The sequence below is a fragment of the Nicotiana tabacum genome, chromosome 8, assembly GCF_000715075.1.
Source record: "Nicotiana tabacum cultivar K326 chromosome 8, ASM71507v2, whole genome shotgun sequence".
In the NCBI taxonomy this organism is placed as follows: domain Eukaryota; kingdom Viridiplantae; phylum Streptophyta; class Magnoliopsida; order Solanales; family Solanaceae; genus Nicotiana; species Nicotiana tabacum.
The window spans coordinates 24367163-24385487 of NC_134087.1; the positions used below are offsets into that span (position 1 = coordinate 24367163).

The 18325-nt window shown below is 36.3% G+C and overlaps 2 protein-coding genes across 9 annotated transcripts; one reads left to right on the forward strand and one right to left on the reverse strand.

Annotated features, from left to right (window-relative positions):
* The first annotated feature begins 4782 nt into the window (after positions 1-4782).
* Positions 4783-10512, forward strand: LOC107829551 (nuclear transport factor 2-like). Of its 8 annotated transcripts, none has more exons than XM_016656999.2 (10): positions 4783-5012; positions 5329-5386; positions 5486-5623; positions 6332-6620; positions 6692-6927; positions 7132-7300; positions 7411-7532; positions 7658-7717; positions 9396-9462; positions 9921-10512. In XM_016656999.2, the coding sequence occupies exons 2-10, from the start codon at positions 5342-5344 to the stop codon at positions 10196-10198; spliced, it is 1404 nt and encodes a 467-aa protein (XP_016512485.1). In that variant the 5' UTR covers positions 4783-5012; positions 5329-5341; the 3' UTR covers positions 10199-10512. The 8 variants fall into 8 exon arrangements, with proteins under 8 accessions (XP_016512485.1, XP_016512482.1, XP_016512484.1 ...); XM_016656996.2 differs by having other exon boundaries at positions 4802-5012; positions 7408-7532; positions 7652-7717; XM_016656998.2 differs by having other exon boundaries at positions 4802-5012; positions 7408-7532.
* Positions 10513-11350: 838 nt separating this feature from the next.
* Positions 11351-15168, reverse strand: LOC107829552 (galacturonosyltransferase 8). The gene is made up of 3 exons (XM_075219097.1): positions 14875-15168; positions 12668-13915; positions 11351-11890 (listed from the first exon to the last, which is right to left on the reverse strand). The coding sequence occupies exons 1-3, from the start codon at positions 15049-15051 to the stop codon at positions 11615-11617; spliced, it is 1701 nt and encodes a 566-aa protein (XP_075075198.1). The 5' UTR covers positions 15052-15168; the 3' UTR covers positions 11351-11614.
* Positions 15169-18325: the final 3157 nt, after the last annotated feature.

Consider the following 18325-nt stretch of genomic DNA (forward strand, 5'->3'; position numbering starts at 1 on the left):
CATTTTCAGAAAGGAAGGATCTTCATCTCTCTCTTCTCGCTAAAGAGAAAGAAGTATGGAAGCCTAGATCTTCAGTAAACAACGTTAGTCCCGTCACATCAAATGTACGAAGGTTAATCTTGTAAAAGATCGGTGACCATTATTATCTATGTATTCTTCATTATTGTTCAATATTATGAGAATCATCATCCTCTTTTCATATCACGGGATTCAATTATTGTTATGGTTAAATTTCATGTTTAGCCATGCTTGAGCAAGGTGGGAAGTTCTGTATGAGTAGGAAATTCTTTTACATCACGAGAGGTTATGAGTTCGAGTCTATTTGGAAGGGGAAGCGTATATCCGATGACAAATGGATATACACAAAACACGCAGTAGCCCAGATGGTGTATATGTACTATGTCCTGATCCGCTGGAACCAGTTCAATGTGATCACGGATCCCCCTTTTGGATTTGAACGCTGTGAGCGCTGCAGCATCCATTGTAGAAAAAAAAGCTTCCGGCTCATCCCCAGCAGGGCTATTGAAGTCAATCCTCGCCTTCCCTAGGTGGGGAATCACCTCATCTACCGTCGAAAAATCCTCATCCTCCGCCAGATCCACTCCCTCTTTTAGTAGGGGTGTATCGTTTTCCGGCATCGGAGCACCAACGGCTCTATCAGAGTGGGATGTTGCACTAGCCATCTCTTCTTTGGTTGCAAAAATCGGGAATAATAAAGGAAAAAGATAGAGGCCACAAGAATTTTAAGAGAAAGGGAAATGTGAGAAACTAAGGGAGAAGAAAAGCTACGAAAATCTCTCTTGAGTAATTGGGAAACACAACATTCGAATATGAGATTCTCCCCTATTTATAAGGATATGAGTGTTATGAGCGGGAAAACCAAATGCTGCCATTTTTGAAAACGGAAAGGGCACGAGAAACGATGCAACGCATAGGAAATGTGCGCCATAATGACGCATGAGGAGTTTAATGATATTCTGAACTGATGTAACGGTCTGATGCAACTCTCGAAATGTCATGTCGTTACCTCGCCATGAGGTACTCGCCCATCGCCCAAAGTATTCTGATTTCTCACAACTTTCGAATCGACAGAGTCTACCCATCGAGCTCGCCAAAAGACGACCCAATAGGCGAAAGGACTAACTGTATGGGTCGAAATCTGACCAAGTAAGAATCTACGCGAAGAGGGACGACAACGTCATTTGGGACGAAGTTGTATTCGTGTCACGCTATAGCGACGATTACCCTAGCTAAGGCCGAGGTCGTGTATTCATAATGCTTGACCGGCGAATCGGATGTTACGACATTTCAGAGGGTCAATCAGTAATATAATCCAATGGCTTAGGTACTATGGCTGATGCCCGTTAGGTAAATGAGGATATCTAGTATATAATCTAAGTGAGAAGAAAAGGAGAGAGGGCTTAAAAACAAACTTACATAGAGAGGCATTTTCAGAGAGGAAGGATCTTCATCTCTCTCTTCTCGCTAAAGAGAAAGAAGTGTGGAAGCTTAGATCTTCAGTATACAATGTTAGTCCCGTCACATCAAATGTATGAAGGTTAATCTTGTAAAAGATTGGTGACCATTATTATCTATGTATTCTTCATTATTGTTCAATATTATGAAAATCATCATCCTCTTTTCATATCACGGGATTCAATTATTGTTATGGTTAAATTTCATGTTTAGCCATGCTTGAGCAAGGTGGGAAGTTCTGTATGAGTAGGAAATTCTTTTACATCACGAGAGGTTGTGAGTTCGAGTCTATTTGGAAGGGGAAGCGTATATCCGATGACAAATGGATATACGCAAAACACGCAGTAGCCCGGACGGTGTATATGTACTATGTTCTAATCCGCTGGAACCAGTTCAATGTGATCACAGATCCCCCTTTTGGATTTGAACGCCGTGAGCGCTGCAACATCCATTGTAGAAAAAAAAAGCTTCCGGCTCATCCCCAGCAAGTCTATTGAAGTCAATCCTCACCTTTCCTAGGCGGGGAATCACCTCATCTACCGTCGAAAAACCCTCGTCCTCCGCCAGATCCACTCCCTCTCTGAGTAGGGGTGTATCGTTTTCCGGCACCGGAGCACTTGGATGTTGCACTAGCCATCTCTTCTTTGGTTGCAAAAATCGGGAATAATAAAGGAAAAAGATAGAGGCCACAAGAATTTTAAGAGAAAGGGAAATGTGAGAAACTAAGGGAGAAGAAAAGCTACGAAAATCTCTCTTGAGCAATTGGGAAACACAACATTCCAATATGAGATTCTCCCCTATTTATAAGGATATGAGTGTTATGAGCGGGAAAACCAAATGCTGCTATTTTTGAAAACGGAAAGGGCACGAGAAACGATGCAACGCATAGGAAATGTGCGCCATAATGACGCATGAGGAGTTTAATGATATTCTGAACTGACGTAACGGTCTGATGCAACTCTCGAAACGTCATGTCGTTACCTCGCCATGAGGTACTCGCCCGTCGCCCAAAGTATTCTGATTTCTCACAACTTTCGAATCGATAGAGTCTACCCATCGAGCTCGCCAAAAAACGACCCCAATAGGCGAAAGGACTAACTGTATGGGTCGAAATCTGACCAAGTAAGAATCTACGCGAAGAGGGACGACAACGTCATTTGGGACGAAGTTGTATTCGTGTCACGCTATAGCGACGAGTACCCTGGCTAAGGCCGAGGCCGTGTATTCAAAATGCTTGACCGACGAATCGGATGTTACGACATTTCAGAGGGTCAATCAGTAATATAATCCAATGGCTTAGGTACTATGGCTAATGCCCGTTGGGTAAATGAGGATATCTAGTATATAATCTAAGTGAGAAGAAAATGAGGGAGGGCATAAAAACAAACTTACATAGAGAGGCATTTTCAGAGAGGAAGGATCTTTATCTCTCTCTTCTCGCTAAAGAGAAAGAAGTATGGAAGCTTAGATCTTCAGTATACAACGTTAGTCCCGTCACATCAAATGTACGAAGGTTAATCTTGTAAAAGATCGATGACCATTATTATCTATGTATTCTTCATTATTGTTCAATATTATGAGAATCATCATCCTCTTTTCGTATCACAGGATTCAATTATTGTTATGGTTAAATTTCATGTCTAGCCATGCTTGTTTGTTCTTATTTTCTATCTCAGATCTAGGATAAATTATCTTTGGCTAGGATTTACCTCAACTCTTCTTATTTAATTAGTTTACGAAAAGACTTAACGTTTTTTAGTCAAACACAAAGCCGAACGTATAGCATCAGCCGTAATTTTGGATTATGCATCAAATAGATATCTACTAAATACAAATTTATAGATTATGTTACACTTTTTGGTAAAAAGGAATAGTCAAACCACAAGCTTACAAATTCATGGAAGATAATATTTCTATTTTCCTTAAAGTTTGTTTCTAGAAGGTGTATATTTTTGTTAAATTTCCTATTCATACAGAAATAACTATTTCATAAGGTGCCTAAAAATTCATACGAGTTTACAGAATTTGAGGGCATTGTGGTCATGTTTAGCCATGCTCCGAGAGGTTGTGAGTTCGAGTCTCCCCAAGAGCAAGGTGGGAAGTTCTTGGAGGAAAGGATGCCGGGGGTCTATTTGGAAACAGTCTCTTTACCTTAGGGTAGGGGTAAGGTCTGCGTACACACTACCCTCCCCATACCCCCTAAGTGGAATTATACTGAGTTGTTGTTGTTGTTGTTGTTGTGGTCATCTTGTTTGGAAGCAATTCAGACATTCAAATTTCCTGGATGACCAATACAAATAAATTGTAGAAAACTTTAAATGGCAAGGGAAAAAAAAGAAATTTATTCACACCGATAATACACAATAAATCAACATATACACGGCTTATACTCTCTCCAGTTTACTTTAATTGTTTTTTGGTTTTTTTTGTGGTTGATTTTTTCGGATATCAAAAAGGAATTAACTTCTTTTTCAAAGTTTCCGATAGAATAAAGAGTCTAGAAGTATTCGTTATATTTCCAATGAACAAATTAAGGTTAATATTGCCAATTTCATTGTTAACTAATGCTAAAAGGTGAATTTCTTAATATGTGTGAAAACGACCAAAAAATCAATTAAAGTAGATCGGAAGAAGTATATGCGGTTTGATTTATTTAATTTGTTAAAAATCCCCTCTGGCCAATTTACTTATCTACTATTGACTTAGCATACCCTTTAAGAAACAATAAATAACATAGTAATTTTCCTATATCACCGGTCACCACTACTATTACATTTTGGAAAACCAATTGGAAATAAGTGGTACTCCCTCCATCCAAATTTATTTGTGCATTATTGACTTGGTACATCCCTTAAAAAATAATAAATAACATGATAATTTTAACATCACTCATGTTTATTATAAGTTGGAAAATAAATTGAAAATAAGTACTTAATACTTATTAAGAAGGGTAAAATAAGTATAAAGTGGTAAAATTATTCATTGATCTTTTAAATTGAACAACTAGAAATAAACTAGCATATTACAATGAACTATTTGCAAAATATGACAAATGTCAATATAGTAAAATTATATCAATTAATCATCACCCAGTAAATAACTGAACTGTTATGTATGTATCAAGCGACGTAATTATTTACGAGGGAAATAATGAAATTTATTTATTGAAATTTGAAATTAGCATAATATGTGCGTAAAATGGAAGCAACAAACAAAAATAGACAGCGAACAGGAGAAGTGTTAAAGGAAGATTCTGGAAGTTGCAACTAAACCATGATTAATTAACAGAGTTTAGTAGGTTTGAGAGAAAGAAAAAAAAAAAACAGAATTTAGTACGTTTAATTATCTATCTCCCACGAGTCACTACATTTTCCCCTCTTTCTCTCTCTACTCGCGCCTCTTCGAGATCCGCCACTCTCTCTACAGCAAAACCCTAGAACTCAAAGCTTCGTAGAGAGAGAAAAGCGAAGAGAGAGAAGCTCAGGGACTATACCAGCAAATCTCTCTCACATTTCCCTGATCTAATACAAATCCAGGTACATCAAATTAATCTCACTCTTTTTTCGTACAGGACCTCCATTGTATTTAATAAAGTTTATTTTTTGACGTGTTTATATTCGTTTTTATATGTGTTGTGGTGAGATATGTGAATAAATGATCACGAGCCTAAGGTTTTGAGATTTTTTTTGTTATTTTTTTTGGGTTAATTTAATACATTTCATGTTTTTTCGTGTTTATATTCGTCTCTACATGTGATGTACTAGTAGATATGTGAATAAACAATACGAGCCTAGGGTTTTGACTTTTTGAGCTTTTATTGTTGTTATTTTTTCTGGTTAATTTTGTATTTAGGCCTTTATTGAGGATGGCGGCAGTAGCAGCAGCAGCACAACCAGTTTCTGCTCAAGTTGTGCGTATTGACATTAATTCCCGATTTTTTCTCAGCTCAGTTCTGTATTTCTTTGTCTAGTTAGATAGTCATTTGAGTTTATTTTTTGTTTGTATATAGGTGGCTAATGCATTTGTGCAGCAATACTATCATATATTGCACCATTCGCCTGGGCTTGTATTTAGGTTTTATCAGGATATAAGCAAGCTTGGACGCCCTGAAGATGATGGCTCCATGGGCATCACTACCACAATGCAAGTAAGCGCCTTCCCCCAATATTGATTTAGTTTTAGGAATTCACGAGCAATGTGCCTAAATATGTTGTTCCTTTATGATTGTGGTTTCTTAATTTTTTATTGGCTGCTTGGACAATTCTATAAGAATTGAGAGGTAGTAGATTGATTAGATGCGGAACAAGGGATTTGAGTTTTGTCGAGTTTTGATTTTTATTTCTGCAGGTAAAGATCACATTTTTTAAGAAGAAATTTATTAAGTCATAATTAGTGTTAGATGATCACATGTAAAAATCACATTTATCTAATTAATATCCACATATCGCTCAGGAAAAGAATGGTTTTAATCCCTCTGTTTCAAACTAAATGCCTTAATTTGACTTTGCACTTATATTGAAAAGATAAAGATCAGAATAATATGGTATTTGTTGAGAGAGCATGTTCTATATCAACTATTAGTTTTTGTATAATAATATAGAGCGAAAAAGTCGTACGGTTTGGAGAATATTAGCTGTTGAGATGTGGATGCATACTTGAATTTGTAATGCAGGTTTTTGGGTTTGGAGAAGATCTATTGCCTTTCAATGACTTTAAAACTAGTCAACATTGAGAGGCTCATGTTTAGGTATAATAGGGAGATAGATTTTTTACTTTCTGCTGCTCTGTGATGTTTTCTCGTTTGAATGATCACTGCTGAAGTTTCTCATGTTCTGTTGTTTGATGTCAAACACAGGCAATCAATGACAAGATACTCTCACTTAACTATGGAGACTTCAGAGCAGAGATTAAGTCTGTGGATGCCCAAGAATCATTCAATGGCGGGGTGCATGTCCTTGTGACTGGATATTTAACTGGGAAAGACAACTTGATCCTAAATTTCTGTCAAACTTTCTTCCTAGCACCGCAAGATAGAGGGTACTTTGTCTTGAATGATATGTTTCGATACGTAGAGAATGTCAGTCAGCATGATGCAGTCCAGGTTCCAGTAACTGATGTTGAGGCTCCTGTCACGCCACAGCAAAGTAATTGAAACAGATGATTGGTTCTTTCGGCAATACCCTAATTAGCAACTGACGAAGTATTTGTTTTGAAGTTGTTGCAGATCCACCTCCAGTACAGGAGAATCACATTCCTGAGCAAAGCACACCTCCAGTGGAGGAAGCTGATGTGGGAGAAGTTTACAACCCACCTGAGAATGGTGATGTGCCTATTGTTGAAGAGGAAGTGCCTGTGTCTGAGGTTGTTGATGAAGTCCAAGATGGCTCTGAAGTGGTAGTTGAATCTGACACCAAAACTGGGGAAGTTCCTAAGAAGTCATATGCTTCAATTGTAAGTGTTCATGGGCAACAAATAACTGAAAGCATATTCTTCTTAGTGTATACTTTCAAGGGGTTAATTTACAATATTAGTACCTCTTACATAGTTAAGACGGACTAGAGCATTTGCTAAGTCTTATTGGTTTTCAAAGATGATTTGGGGAAGGAAAAGGTCTATTGAAGTTTTCTTAGTTAGACAATTTGCAATTTGTTTCAGGTCATGCATCTCAAGGAAAGCGCTGCTACTTTCTCCCCTCCTCCAGCACCTTCTAGGAAGCCTATGGCAAAGAGGGTTGAGCAAGTGAATCAACCAGCCGCAACAGCAACTGATGGCCCAGTTTCCAGCTCAGATAGTGTTGATAACATGAATGACCCAGAAGGAGAAGGCATGCAACTGCAGAGTTTGCTTCCAGTTTTTTGGTTCCATTTTTAATTATATTTCACTATAATTTGTGTTGATTTCTCATTCTTGTGTTTATTAATCTGCCTCCAGCAGCTGATGGCTACTCAGTCTACATAAAAGGCTTGCCTATGAGTGCGACTGTGGCCTTACTTGCAGATGAGTTCAAGAAGTTTGGGCCTATCAAAAATGGAGGCATTCAAGTCAGAAGTAACAGGGTATGACTGTTTGTGCTATTTTCCTGCTAACTAAAGAAAAATCTGCATGTGCATTCTTTTGCTATAAGTTCCTCCTTTGCAATTATGGATTCTTTAATCAATAAACTGTTTTATGTCAGCAACAGGGGTTTTGTTTTGGATTTGTGGAATTTGAAGTGGAGAGTGCTGTGCAAAAAGCAATCGAGGTATCTCATCTTCACCCCCCACATGCATGTCATGTATTATAAGTTGAAGAGGATGAGAAAACAGATGAGACCCCCCCCTTCCCCCATGCATGTCAGGTTTTATAAGTTGGAGTGGTTGAGAGGAACAGTTGCTAAAATTTCTTTCATCAAGTACAAGTACTTTGGGAAATGTATAAGAAATCAGTGAGCACCCATATGCATTGCTTTTATTAGTAGTGTTGAGTAACCATATTGCTGTGAGCTGTTCTTTTCTTTGAAGTTGAGCTTTTTGTCGTTTCTGCTTCACTGTAAACTGCTTTTGTGGAATTAATTAATTGATTTTGTTTCAATGTCTGTTTTAGTTTTACATTATATTGTTTGATGTTTCTAGTATCCAGCTCTTTGGCAATAATGACTTGGTAACTTTTCTAACTTATTGTTGCATAGCAGCTCTATGAAAGCTCATACTGATTTTGACTGCTTTATGCTGGAAGGTTTCTCAATAAAAGGTGTTGAATTTGAAGTAGTTTGAATGTTAATCTTGTACGATCTGTCAAATGAGTGGGTTGTATCAGATTTTGGAGGAGTTGAAATAGGTTTGAGTCAATGAACAAGTTGTGACCCCACTTCCTGAAATGGGTCATAGCCCGGCCTTTCCAATTCAAAACCAGGTCTTTTTAATATGTAGTTATACAATTGAGCTGCTACATGTCTCAAAACTTTCTCCTCCCTCTCCCAAAACAAAAGAATAATAAAATGTAATGGCAGTTATTTCGCTTGGTGGACTAGTTTGTCCAAGAAAGTCTTTTCCCTTATTGTAATTTCGTCATCTCGCAGCAGATGATCTGGAATTCAAGGCCATGTAATATTTTCACTAATTCTGCAGCTGGAATGAAATTTATGCCAATTAGGTTTATTTGGGTGAGGCTGCATACTATAGACCCTTGTGGTCCGACCCTTCCCCGGACCATGCGCATAACGGGAGCTTAGGGCACCAGGCTGCCCCTTTTTAGGTTTATTTGGGTAATTCTTTACAATTTTATTTGGGCTATTAAGGTATTCCTAATTGACCTAAACTTTTGCATCAGTTGATTTGTGCTGCCTATCAATGAAGTTTACTCCTTGTCTAACCTGTAAAAATTCTGCCGGGTTACATTATATGTTTCTGGGTAAAATTTTGTATTGTCCAAGTTAAGTAAATGTTCCTTGCACAACCCATTGAAGTGTGGCGGCTTTCACTTTTGTGGGTCAATCACATTTGGCCTTAATTAACAGTTCTTATCGTCGCCTCAGCCAGTTCTGCAAATATAAAGCTATCTCCTCTGCATTTATTTTGCACTATTTTCCTTTTCGTAATCTCTAAAAGAGGTTGACATGTTTGTAGATTCAGAAACTAGATTTCTTCTTTCCTATTTGATACTATGCATTCCAAGTTGTTCCCTGTAGCAACTTTAAATTGTGCAGTTCAAGGGGGATGGAAATTACTTTAGAGACAAGAATCGTTAAATCTGGTTTGGAAGATTTCATGTGGTAGGTCTCGGAAGCAGATAGTGGTTTTATTGAATATGCACTTTGGGTCATGTTGGTATGGTTATCATTTAGGCTAGTATGCATGCTAGTACTCCTTGCTTGTGTTATGCCTCATCCAATTTGTTCCTTTGCCCCCACTCAGTTTTCTTTTGGGCTTCCTTTGCTTCAGGCTTCTCCAGTTCTAATCGGTGGACGGCAAGCTGTGGTCGAGGAGAAGAGGTCTACTAATTCCCGAGGTAAGCTTAACGGCTGTCCTTTGTAAGTGATTAGATTGACGGATGCGTAGCCAATAGGAAAAATTTAAATAATTGCATATTCGACATGTGTTGTGTTGGGTATAGTAAAGGACATGTTTCTATAATTACTGCGTCCTTTCTGATTGAGGAGAATATTATCTCGTTTTTCTGCTTTCCTGGCAAAGCATTCTTGAAAAGAGGAAGCTGAAATGGCATTTTTGAGGGGCCGTTGATGTTTTGGTTTTAATTTATACATAAGCGATATCCTCATTTATGTACATAAGGGAAATGGATATTGAAGCGGATAATGGAGCAGTGGGTAGATGCCGTAGGGATACCCTGCTTTATTACGGATCTTAAGAAGGAAAATGTCTAAAATTTGGACTTCACGAATCACTCCTAGAAAGTGTAGCAACATTATTACCTTTTTACAATGAATTTAATTGTCTTATCTGCAGGTAACACCAGAGGTAGGTTTCAATCTGGAAGGGGTGCTGGATTCAGGAACGATGGTGGAAGAGGACGAGGAAATTATGGAGGTGGCAGGGGTTATGGTCGAGATGATTTCAATGGAAGAAATGAGTTCAACAATAGGGGTGGCAGTCGTGGGGGGTTATCAAACCGCGGAGGGGAAGGATATCGGCGAACTGACAACACAGGTGGGCGAATGAATCGTGGTGGTGGGGTGCCTAATGGAACAGCTAAAGCGGCACCGCGCTATTCTGCTACAGCTTGAATAGTAGTAGCTTAGAGCGAAATGAGAGTTGGTATTATTATTTGAATCGACATTTAAATGATTCTGTTGAGGTGGAAAGAAATTTTGTCAGGAGCTATGATGTTTTCCCAAGAGCTCTATTTGCTAATTTTTCTAGTTAATGGTTTTTTTTTTGGTTAATCATAGGTGAGATAGGAATGGAGTTCTTAGAAGATTCCTTTGTGTAGCATATCTGAGCCCTAGGAAGAGATTATCCCGTCTTTTCTGGGCCTTTTTGTATTGAATTATTGTTTGGGGCTTTTTTACTTGTGGAAATTTATTTATTTTAACCGTGATTTTGCATGGCTTCTACGATCAGATACAGCGCAAATTGTCTTTTCGGTTGTTTGTCTTTAATGTAGTATCGAAAAAAAATGTAGTTTTTTTTTTTTTCAATAAAGAAGGTGTCCAGTTTGGTTGCGCATCTCAGCAATTACATCTGACGTTGCTATTTTCTATCAGCATAGACATTAGATAATTTTATTCATCAAAACTTTAGGCAGACGCGAAGAAATTGTCTAGTATTGTTTTGTCTTCGTGCAACATATCCGTAAGAATCATGTACGACATAGTAAATGTTTACAGGCAAAAAAAAAAAAAAATCTAAATTCGTCCACTTGCATTGGACAAGTAATAACACACTTACTAATGTCATGATTTTCTATGCATTACTATACATAAATGCATAACTAATACAAGTATTAGCTATACACAAGTTGAAAAAATATACCAAACAAGGTATTAGTAATGCATAGAGCTAATGCTTGCATTATTTTTTCTAATACCTCCTACCAAACGATCCCTTACTGATCGGTTACTTCATAAGCATCTGAAAGGAGACATTTAACGCGGCTGCCTTTAAGAGTTAATCTGCAAATCGCTAAGCAGTTTTGGGTACTATTTACTGTTAACGAGAGAGTTCACTTGCAAACAAGATGGTTGTATATAGGAACCTCTAAATCTATGCACTAACAATTTGAAATGCATCCCGTACTCGAGATGAAGATACAGCTGACTTACAGACTACACGGAGTGACGAAATTAAATACCAGAAAAAATAATGTTGCTCAATCATGAATTCTGAAGTACATTACTACCCACAAAATTGCCAATATCTAAACTCTGACAGTAGCCTTCTGAATTAATAGAACTTGCTATATTATTTTAACTTCTGATCCATCCATAAAAATTCAACACCGTATAGACAATTGAAAACTAAAACACCAAACTACTGTTGATATAAAACGTGAAGACCTGGATAGACAAATTACTAGCTAAGGCATAGAAAAATGAGCACCAATTTTCCGTCGGAGAGAGCAACGACAAGTCATGTTAAGGGATGCTTGTAGGAATAGCTTGTTAAACCCATGAAGCATAAATCCACCTGACCTCATTTATTTAAAGACCGAAATTACATGCCTGCACGTACTCATTTTCATAATCCACATACTTTGTCCAAAGGGGCCGAAATTGGTTCATTGCAATATCAAGCCATGGCTTCATATTCCCATTAAAGTGGACAACTGCAGCATTATTGATCTCATCCATGCTTATGCTTGGATTGTAGCCAAGCCCCAACACATGCCAAGACTTGTCGAGTGGCTTCGTAGTAGAATAAAATGTGATTAAACCTGGAGGCAGTGTACCCAATTTCCATAAGGTTCGGTTTTCGTTCTGCAAAGAGTAGAAGCTCCATTAGTTAAAATAGTATAAACTTGTAATACAAATCATACTAGCCTAACTAATTAAAACGCAGTGCAGCATGACACTTCAGAAATTGGAAAATTTGCTTTAATGGAAACAGCTACGAAAGCTAGCATCTCTCACTGACTTAATCTACTGGAAGCAGGACCATGCTTAATAACCTCTTCAGATCTATAACTACTGGACATGGTTTGTGAAGAGCTGAAAACAGACCACGTCAAGTAACTAAATTGCTGAGGGTCACTAATTCAAGATATGAAGAAAAAGTAAATGAAACAAAAGATGTACACATGTTCATATGTATTTATGCATGCGAGCATTAGTCCACCGAGGGAGGGAGGGAGGGAGGGAGGGAGGGGGGGGGGGCGAGAGAGAGACCTATGATTTTTTCCTATAGATCAGAAATGCAGATTTACGCTTAATAAGAAACGTGCAACACGACAACAATCCAAGTAACACAAGAACTAACCATGTAAACTACATTTTTGGAATAAAGTATAACTACTCCCTCTGTTCCAATAAACATGCACTCTTTGCTTTTTAGTTTATCCGAAAAGAATGATACTTTCCTATATTTGGAAACATTCGAACTTTAAACTTCTCAGTTTACTCTTAATGATAATAGTTTTAGCCACAAAAATATGGTATGTTTAAGACTACAAGTTCCAAAAGTCTTCCTTTTTTACTTAAACTTCGGGCCTAGTCAAACACTGTCACATAAAATGAAACGGAGGCAGTAAATCTTACCAGACTCTGCCAGTAATGGTATTCCTCAGTGAGCTTCTCCCTCCTCCAAGCATCCAAGTCAAAGAAGTTCATTCCATAAGCCCATGCACAAGCTTTGGGGTTGAACTTCTCCTTGATCAAAGGATGTGAGAAATTCATGTATTGTGCATAACGATGGAATGAACCAAAACATGTCTCCACAGCTCCATTCACCTTACCATCCATATCTATCTTCCATAAACCTGTCAAATCCTTCTGAACAACTATATCATCATCCAAGAACAATATTCTATGCAACTTGGGGTACAGTTCTGGTAAATAGAATCTAATGTGGTTCAATATTGAGAGATACTTCGGGTTCCTGAATTTCATATTAGTTGTATCCTTTGTTGCATTCTCGAGCTTATTCTCGAAGTAAAACTGCTGTAGTTTTGCAGATTCAAGTTGTTTAAGTACTGGAACATAAGAAGAATTCAGGAACTTATAATCCTCGACTGACTTCACTTCAATAAAAGCTCCATTATAGTCTTTCATCTTGAACATAACTTGCATAGCCCCAAGATTCATTTTATCAGTCACCACATGAAACACATGCTTCGATGGGTCTTTTGAGTGTTTAACTGCCGAATTCACCACAACTGAAGCAGCAAGCACATTGTCAGAGAAAATTGCATAATGATAAAGACTAGGATCCTCGAATTCTGGTGGAGTAGGCTTCATATCATCAGTATACTTATCTGGATGTGCGATTCGCTCTTCCATTAACTTCATTGCCAAACAATGCACGCTCTTCGGGATCGACTTTGCAGCAATCAAGCTCGAGAAAGCACCTTGCTTCTTCGCCTTCGTTAGCTGCTCATTGACAGCAAAAATTGTGTCTTTCAGCTTCTGAATCTTTAATTGATTATCAAATGACTCTTTTGCCTCAGCAACAACTTGTCGGGTGACTTTAATCCGTTCCTTCACCTCTTTCTCAAACTGCCTAAGCACCGACTCATTCATAGAGTTCCCGTCCGAGTCAAACAGTGTGCGGTATGAAGGTTTTGAAATCAGATCTGTAAAGTTCCTAGATAACTCAGCAAAAACTCGAACGAGCTTTGAGTTCTCGAGCTTCAGCTTACGAGCATAGGAAGCATAAGCTAGAGCCAATGCACGGTGATCATCTGCTTGCTTCTTAATTTGATCAAGCCTCGGCTTCAATGGATCGGATTTCAAAGCTAAAACTGATCTTCGTAGTGATCCACCTCTATATAAATCATGTGAATTTCCCTATTCAACCATAAAAACCAGGCCGTTAATACAAAATCAGAAGTAAAAAGCTACCAAGGGATAAAGAAAGATCTATGAAAAATTATGCAATTAAGGCATATGAAACTCATAAATCGTAAAGACCTCTTTGAATCACTGACACGTAAGCACAGAAACGTAATTTGTGATTCATGAAATGATAATAAACAATTAAAGCTTTCTAGATTAAGATCTTAGTAACTTGAAAGAATATGCGTACTTAATAAGAAAAAAATCACAAAATATCGAGTGTATAGTTTTGCTAAAGTTAAAGCTTTCAGATTGAGATCTTAGTGACTTAATAAGAAGGAAAAACTCACATCAATATTGAGTATTGAGTTTCACAACAATAAAACACAATCAAGGTTTTCCAGATTGAGATCTTAATAACATGATAAAATGTGCATACTTACTAAGAGAAACTTCACAAAAATATAAAGTAAACAGTTTCATTAAAGTATCAGAATAAAACATGTCCAGATTGAGATATTAGTGACTAGAGATGAAGTGACTACTTAATAAGAAAAAACAAATCAGAAAAATACAGAAACAAATACAATTGAAGCTTCCAGATTGAGATCTTAGAGACTTAATAGAAAAATAAATCACAATTCCATTGAGTATAGAGTTTCACAAGATAATCAATCAAAGGTTTTCAGATTGAGATCTTAGTAACTTGATAAAATGTGCATATTTAGTGAGATAAAAGTAACAAAAATATTAAGTAAGGAGTTTCATAAAAAAAAAATCACAATAAAAAATTTCCAGATTGAATTATTAGTGACTAGAGAAATGTGACTACTCAATTAGAAAAAAAAATACCAAAAAAATTACAGAATAAAGAGTTTCTCATGACCACCGACAGTTTCATAGGCTAACAGACAGCAAATCAATGCTCTTCGATGAAGTGAGAAAGGAGAAATGTTAGGGAAAGTACTTACGACGGAGAGATCGGAAGGATCGGAGGAGGAAGTGAAGAGAAAAGAGAGAGCTAATAAAAGGAAAACAGAGACAGTAAGAAAAGAGGCGAAGAGTTTGAACGTGAGCCGAATTCCGGTGCCGGAAACGGCGATGCTCCGATCGGAAAATGGAGTTCGGTAGGAGCTCCGGAGAGCCATTTTTCGTTGGAGTGAGAAATCTCAGAGAAGGATATCTGGGTTTCACTCTTTTGGAGTATTTATTTATTTATGTGTGTGATTATTTCCCACCGGGGGAGGAATGAAGAAATTGGAGAGAGGCAATTGGCGAGTGAAGAAGAAACGCGGATTTGACGGTGGAGTTTGGGTGTGGGTCCCGATCTGTTAAGCAATGTGGGTCCCGATCTCGATCTAGCTTTATTTATGACTTATGCAGTGTTTCATTAATCGCTTAAATTACACACTGAAGGTTTTGTAATTATTGGCATTGTGCTTTATTAATTTTATTGATAATAGTAATTTTTTGGAATTCAGTAATAATGAAACTAATTAGTATTTAGTCATACTGAAAAAATAATGAATTTTTCAAGTTTTACTATAATTACATTTTATATACCCAATTACCATTTATGTACATTTTAAGGAAATTAATGATAATAAACAACTATTAGAAGTTCTGGGCAGGCTTTTGTATTTTGGCGTATTTCATCTCCATATATTGTCTTGGTCTATTCGTTTTTGCTATTAATTTTAACTTCAGTATTTGTTGCCAATTACTGGTATCCATTTTGACCCATAAATACATGCAAATCTTAAGAGTCTTGTGGTGTTACGCTATTCATCTTTTCAATTGTGTGTTTTGGCCTTCTGTTTTGGGGACTAAATCAAGCTTGAGTAGTCTTTTGTAGTCTACACGTGTTAATATTGACCAATCAATATATAATTGAAAAAAGTATTTGAAGTTAAGACCAATGAGCAATTGAAAAAAACATTATACCACACTTCTCTTTCCACATTCCAATCCCTAATTTCAGTAATGTAAAGCAAAGGAAAAGAGAACAACAATTCCACTATTGACATTCATTAAAAAACTTTGAAGCTTTGAATTCAAATTTGGGTTTTCAAAAATCATTATTTGTTTAGATTAGGTGTTGTTGCAAACAATTGAGAATATTGTTTGGAGTTTATATCTCAATTTTGAGGGTGTTTTGGTGAAGATTAGACTTGATTTTGGTTGAATTTCAGATTGAAACTCGAAGAAGAAGAAGACATGATATATATTATATTTATGAAATTGTAGTAAAATTGTATCATGTTATATAACTATTGTATGAAAGTTGAACAATATTATATAGAAATTATATTTAAGTTGTATGATATTGTAGTTGTATATAACTTAGTAGAAATAATGTAAGAAAATTGTAGATAAATTGTATAATATATAATTAGTTGTATGAAATTTATTTTTACCATGTATAAATCAGATACAAAATATATATTGTATAAAATTTGTATTTAAGTTATACCATATTGTAGTTGTATACAACTGGATAGAAATAATGTGTGAAAGTTGTAGATAAGTTGTATGAAATTTATTTTTATTGTGTATAAATCAAATACAAAATATATAACTTATGGGAACAATAAAGTTACATATAGTTTTGGTTCTGTAATCACCTTTCTATCTACTCCGGCCATCAATTTTCCCCAAGCCATAGGGATATGGGATTGTCTCGACACATCGCGTTTTGAAAAAAGAATGCAACTAAACATCAATCAAAGAAATGTTTGTTTGAACTATTTTCTGTAACTCGAAAAAAAGAAGAAGCATACTTGTTGTGATAATTTCCAAATAATTGGAGGTGCTAATTTTTCATCCAAAAATGCAGTTAAGTTTGAAGGACAAAATGATATATAGAACTTCAAACAACAGGCTGATGGTTTGTTTTCTTAGTACTGCCTAATATTAACTAAGATAGATTCATGATTTGACCAGTTTAATTACCATACAACGTACAAATTCAATTTTAGTGTTCATAGTGTAAAATACAAGCGGATTAAAGATTCTCTGTAACAATAAATCTGTTCAATTCTGCTGATCTCATGGCCTTATATATATATAAGGCATTAATGGGATGCAGAGGCGTACGCATGATTTTTTGCAAGTAGTGTCATTACTTAAGAAACAAATCGCTAAAACAACATAAAAAAAAATTGAGAAGAGTAACACCAGTGAATCCGGTCACTCAGAAGTTGTATATTGTATAAAATTTAGAGTAATTTTTTTTCAAAATTATAGTAATAAATCCTTTTAATTTATACTAAACTAATTGCATGTTATATTTGTTTATTTATTTATCACTTTAGTTAATGTTTTTAGCTTAGAGGATAGAGAGTTCAATCCTTACATAATCTAATTTTAAACTAAAATGCTTTAAAAATGTGCAAAAACTTTGAGTGTGTTTCGATCCCCCGGTCTTTAGGTGCAAAAAGGTGCGCTGCCCATCAGACCAGGCAAACTAGTTTATCAAATATCGTTATTTAATTAGCATAGTTCTTTTGCTACACTATATATATTTAGTAAAAAATTTCGACGAAGCGATGTCGGATGACACCGCTCCGACTAGCATGCATCCGTCCCTGATGGGATGAGACAGGAAATCTTCAACAACAAAAAAAAGGCATTAACGGGATCGTTGAGATAGATACCAAAACACAACACTGGCTTTAAGAGAGGCTTAGTTAATATAATGGAACTCGAGAGGAAAAAAATGAAGCAATAGAAGAGCTGAAAGTTCCTTCCTTAACTAAAATGAGTTCTATTTAGACTATAGCTGGAATCTTCAGTAAGATCAAATGTTTGTACAACCAACAAATTGTAGCACCGATTTGACAAAGTTCGCATATTCAGAGACCAGAAACTTGATTTTAGGAATCTCTCTCTCTCTATATATAGAGAGAGAGTGGATATTTCACTGTATCAATCAAATTTGATAAGGAAAACATATTGAAGATATATTCATTAAAAGTCACGCAAAAAACTATTTGGAGTGTGGGCGGAAGATCACGAGAGAAAAGGGGAAAGAGGAGAGAAAAAAAAGGAAAATGGTGTAACTACATCCCTTGATTGAAGGCACAAATAATGGATTGAGAACCTTTTAAAGTGGATTATATATATTTTGTAAACAAAACTTGTTTATGCGGGGTAATCAACTAAACATGAACATTAATGGTAATAAAATTTCAAATATGTATAGGAATAAAAAAATCCCAAAAAATAATGGAAGAATAGCATAAATAGCCGCTCACCTAATCACTTATATTAAAAATAACCATTAGATATAATATAAATATAATTCATGTATAATATGTGTCTAAATAGATGTGATGAGTGTATATCGATGTATAACAGTAGGAAAAGGGCGGCTATTTATGTAAACATCTCAAAGTGGTTCTCAGGGCCGATGACAAAAAT

What these genes read in the sequence shown, in the direction of transcription:
- LOC107829552 (XM_075219097.1), bottom strand. Translation starts at nt 15,051, where the DNA reads ATGGCTCTCCGGAGCTCCTACCGAACTCCATTTTCCGATCGGAGCATC. An exon ending in ATCCTTCCGATCTCTCCGTC is followed by an intron (nt 13,916 to 14,874) that starts GTAAGTACTTTC and finishes ATGGTTGAATAG; the next exon opens with GGAAATTCACATGATTTATA. An exon ending in ACCATTACTGGCAGAGTCTG is followed by an intron (nt 11,891 to 12,667) that starts GTAAGATTTACT and finishes TACTCTTTGCAG; the next exon opens with AACGAAAACCGAACCTTATG.
- LOC107829551 (XM_016656996.2), top strand. Translation starts at nt 5,342, where the DNA reads ATGGCGGCAGTAGCAGCAGCAGCACAACCAGTTTCTGCTCAAGTT. An exon ending in AGAAGTCATATGCTTCAATT is followed by an intron (nt 6,928 to 7,131) that starts GTAAGTGTTCAT and finishes AATTTGTTTCAG; the next exon opens with GTCATGCATCTCAAGGAAAG. An exon ending in TTCAAGTCAGAAGTAACAGG is followed by an intron (nt 7,533 to 7,651) that starts GTATGACTGTTT and finishes GTTTTATGTCAG; the next exon opens with CAACAGGGGTTTTGTTTTGG.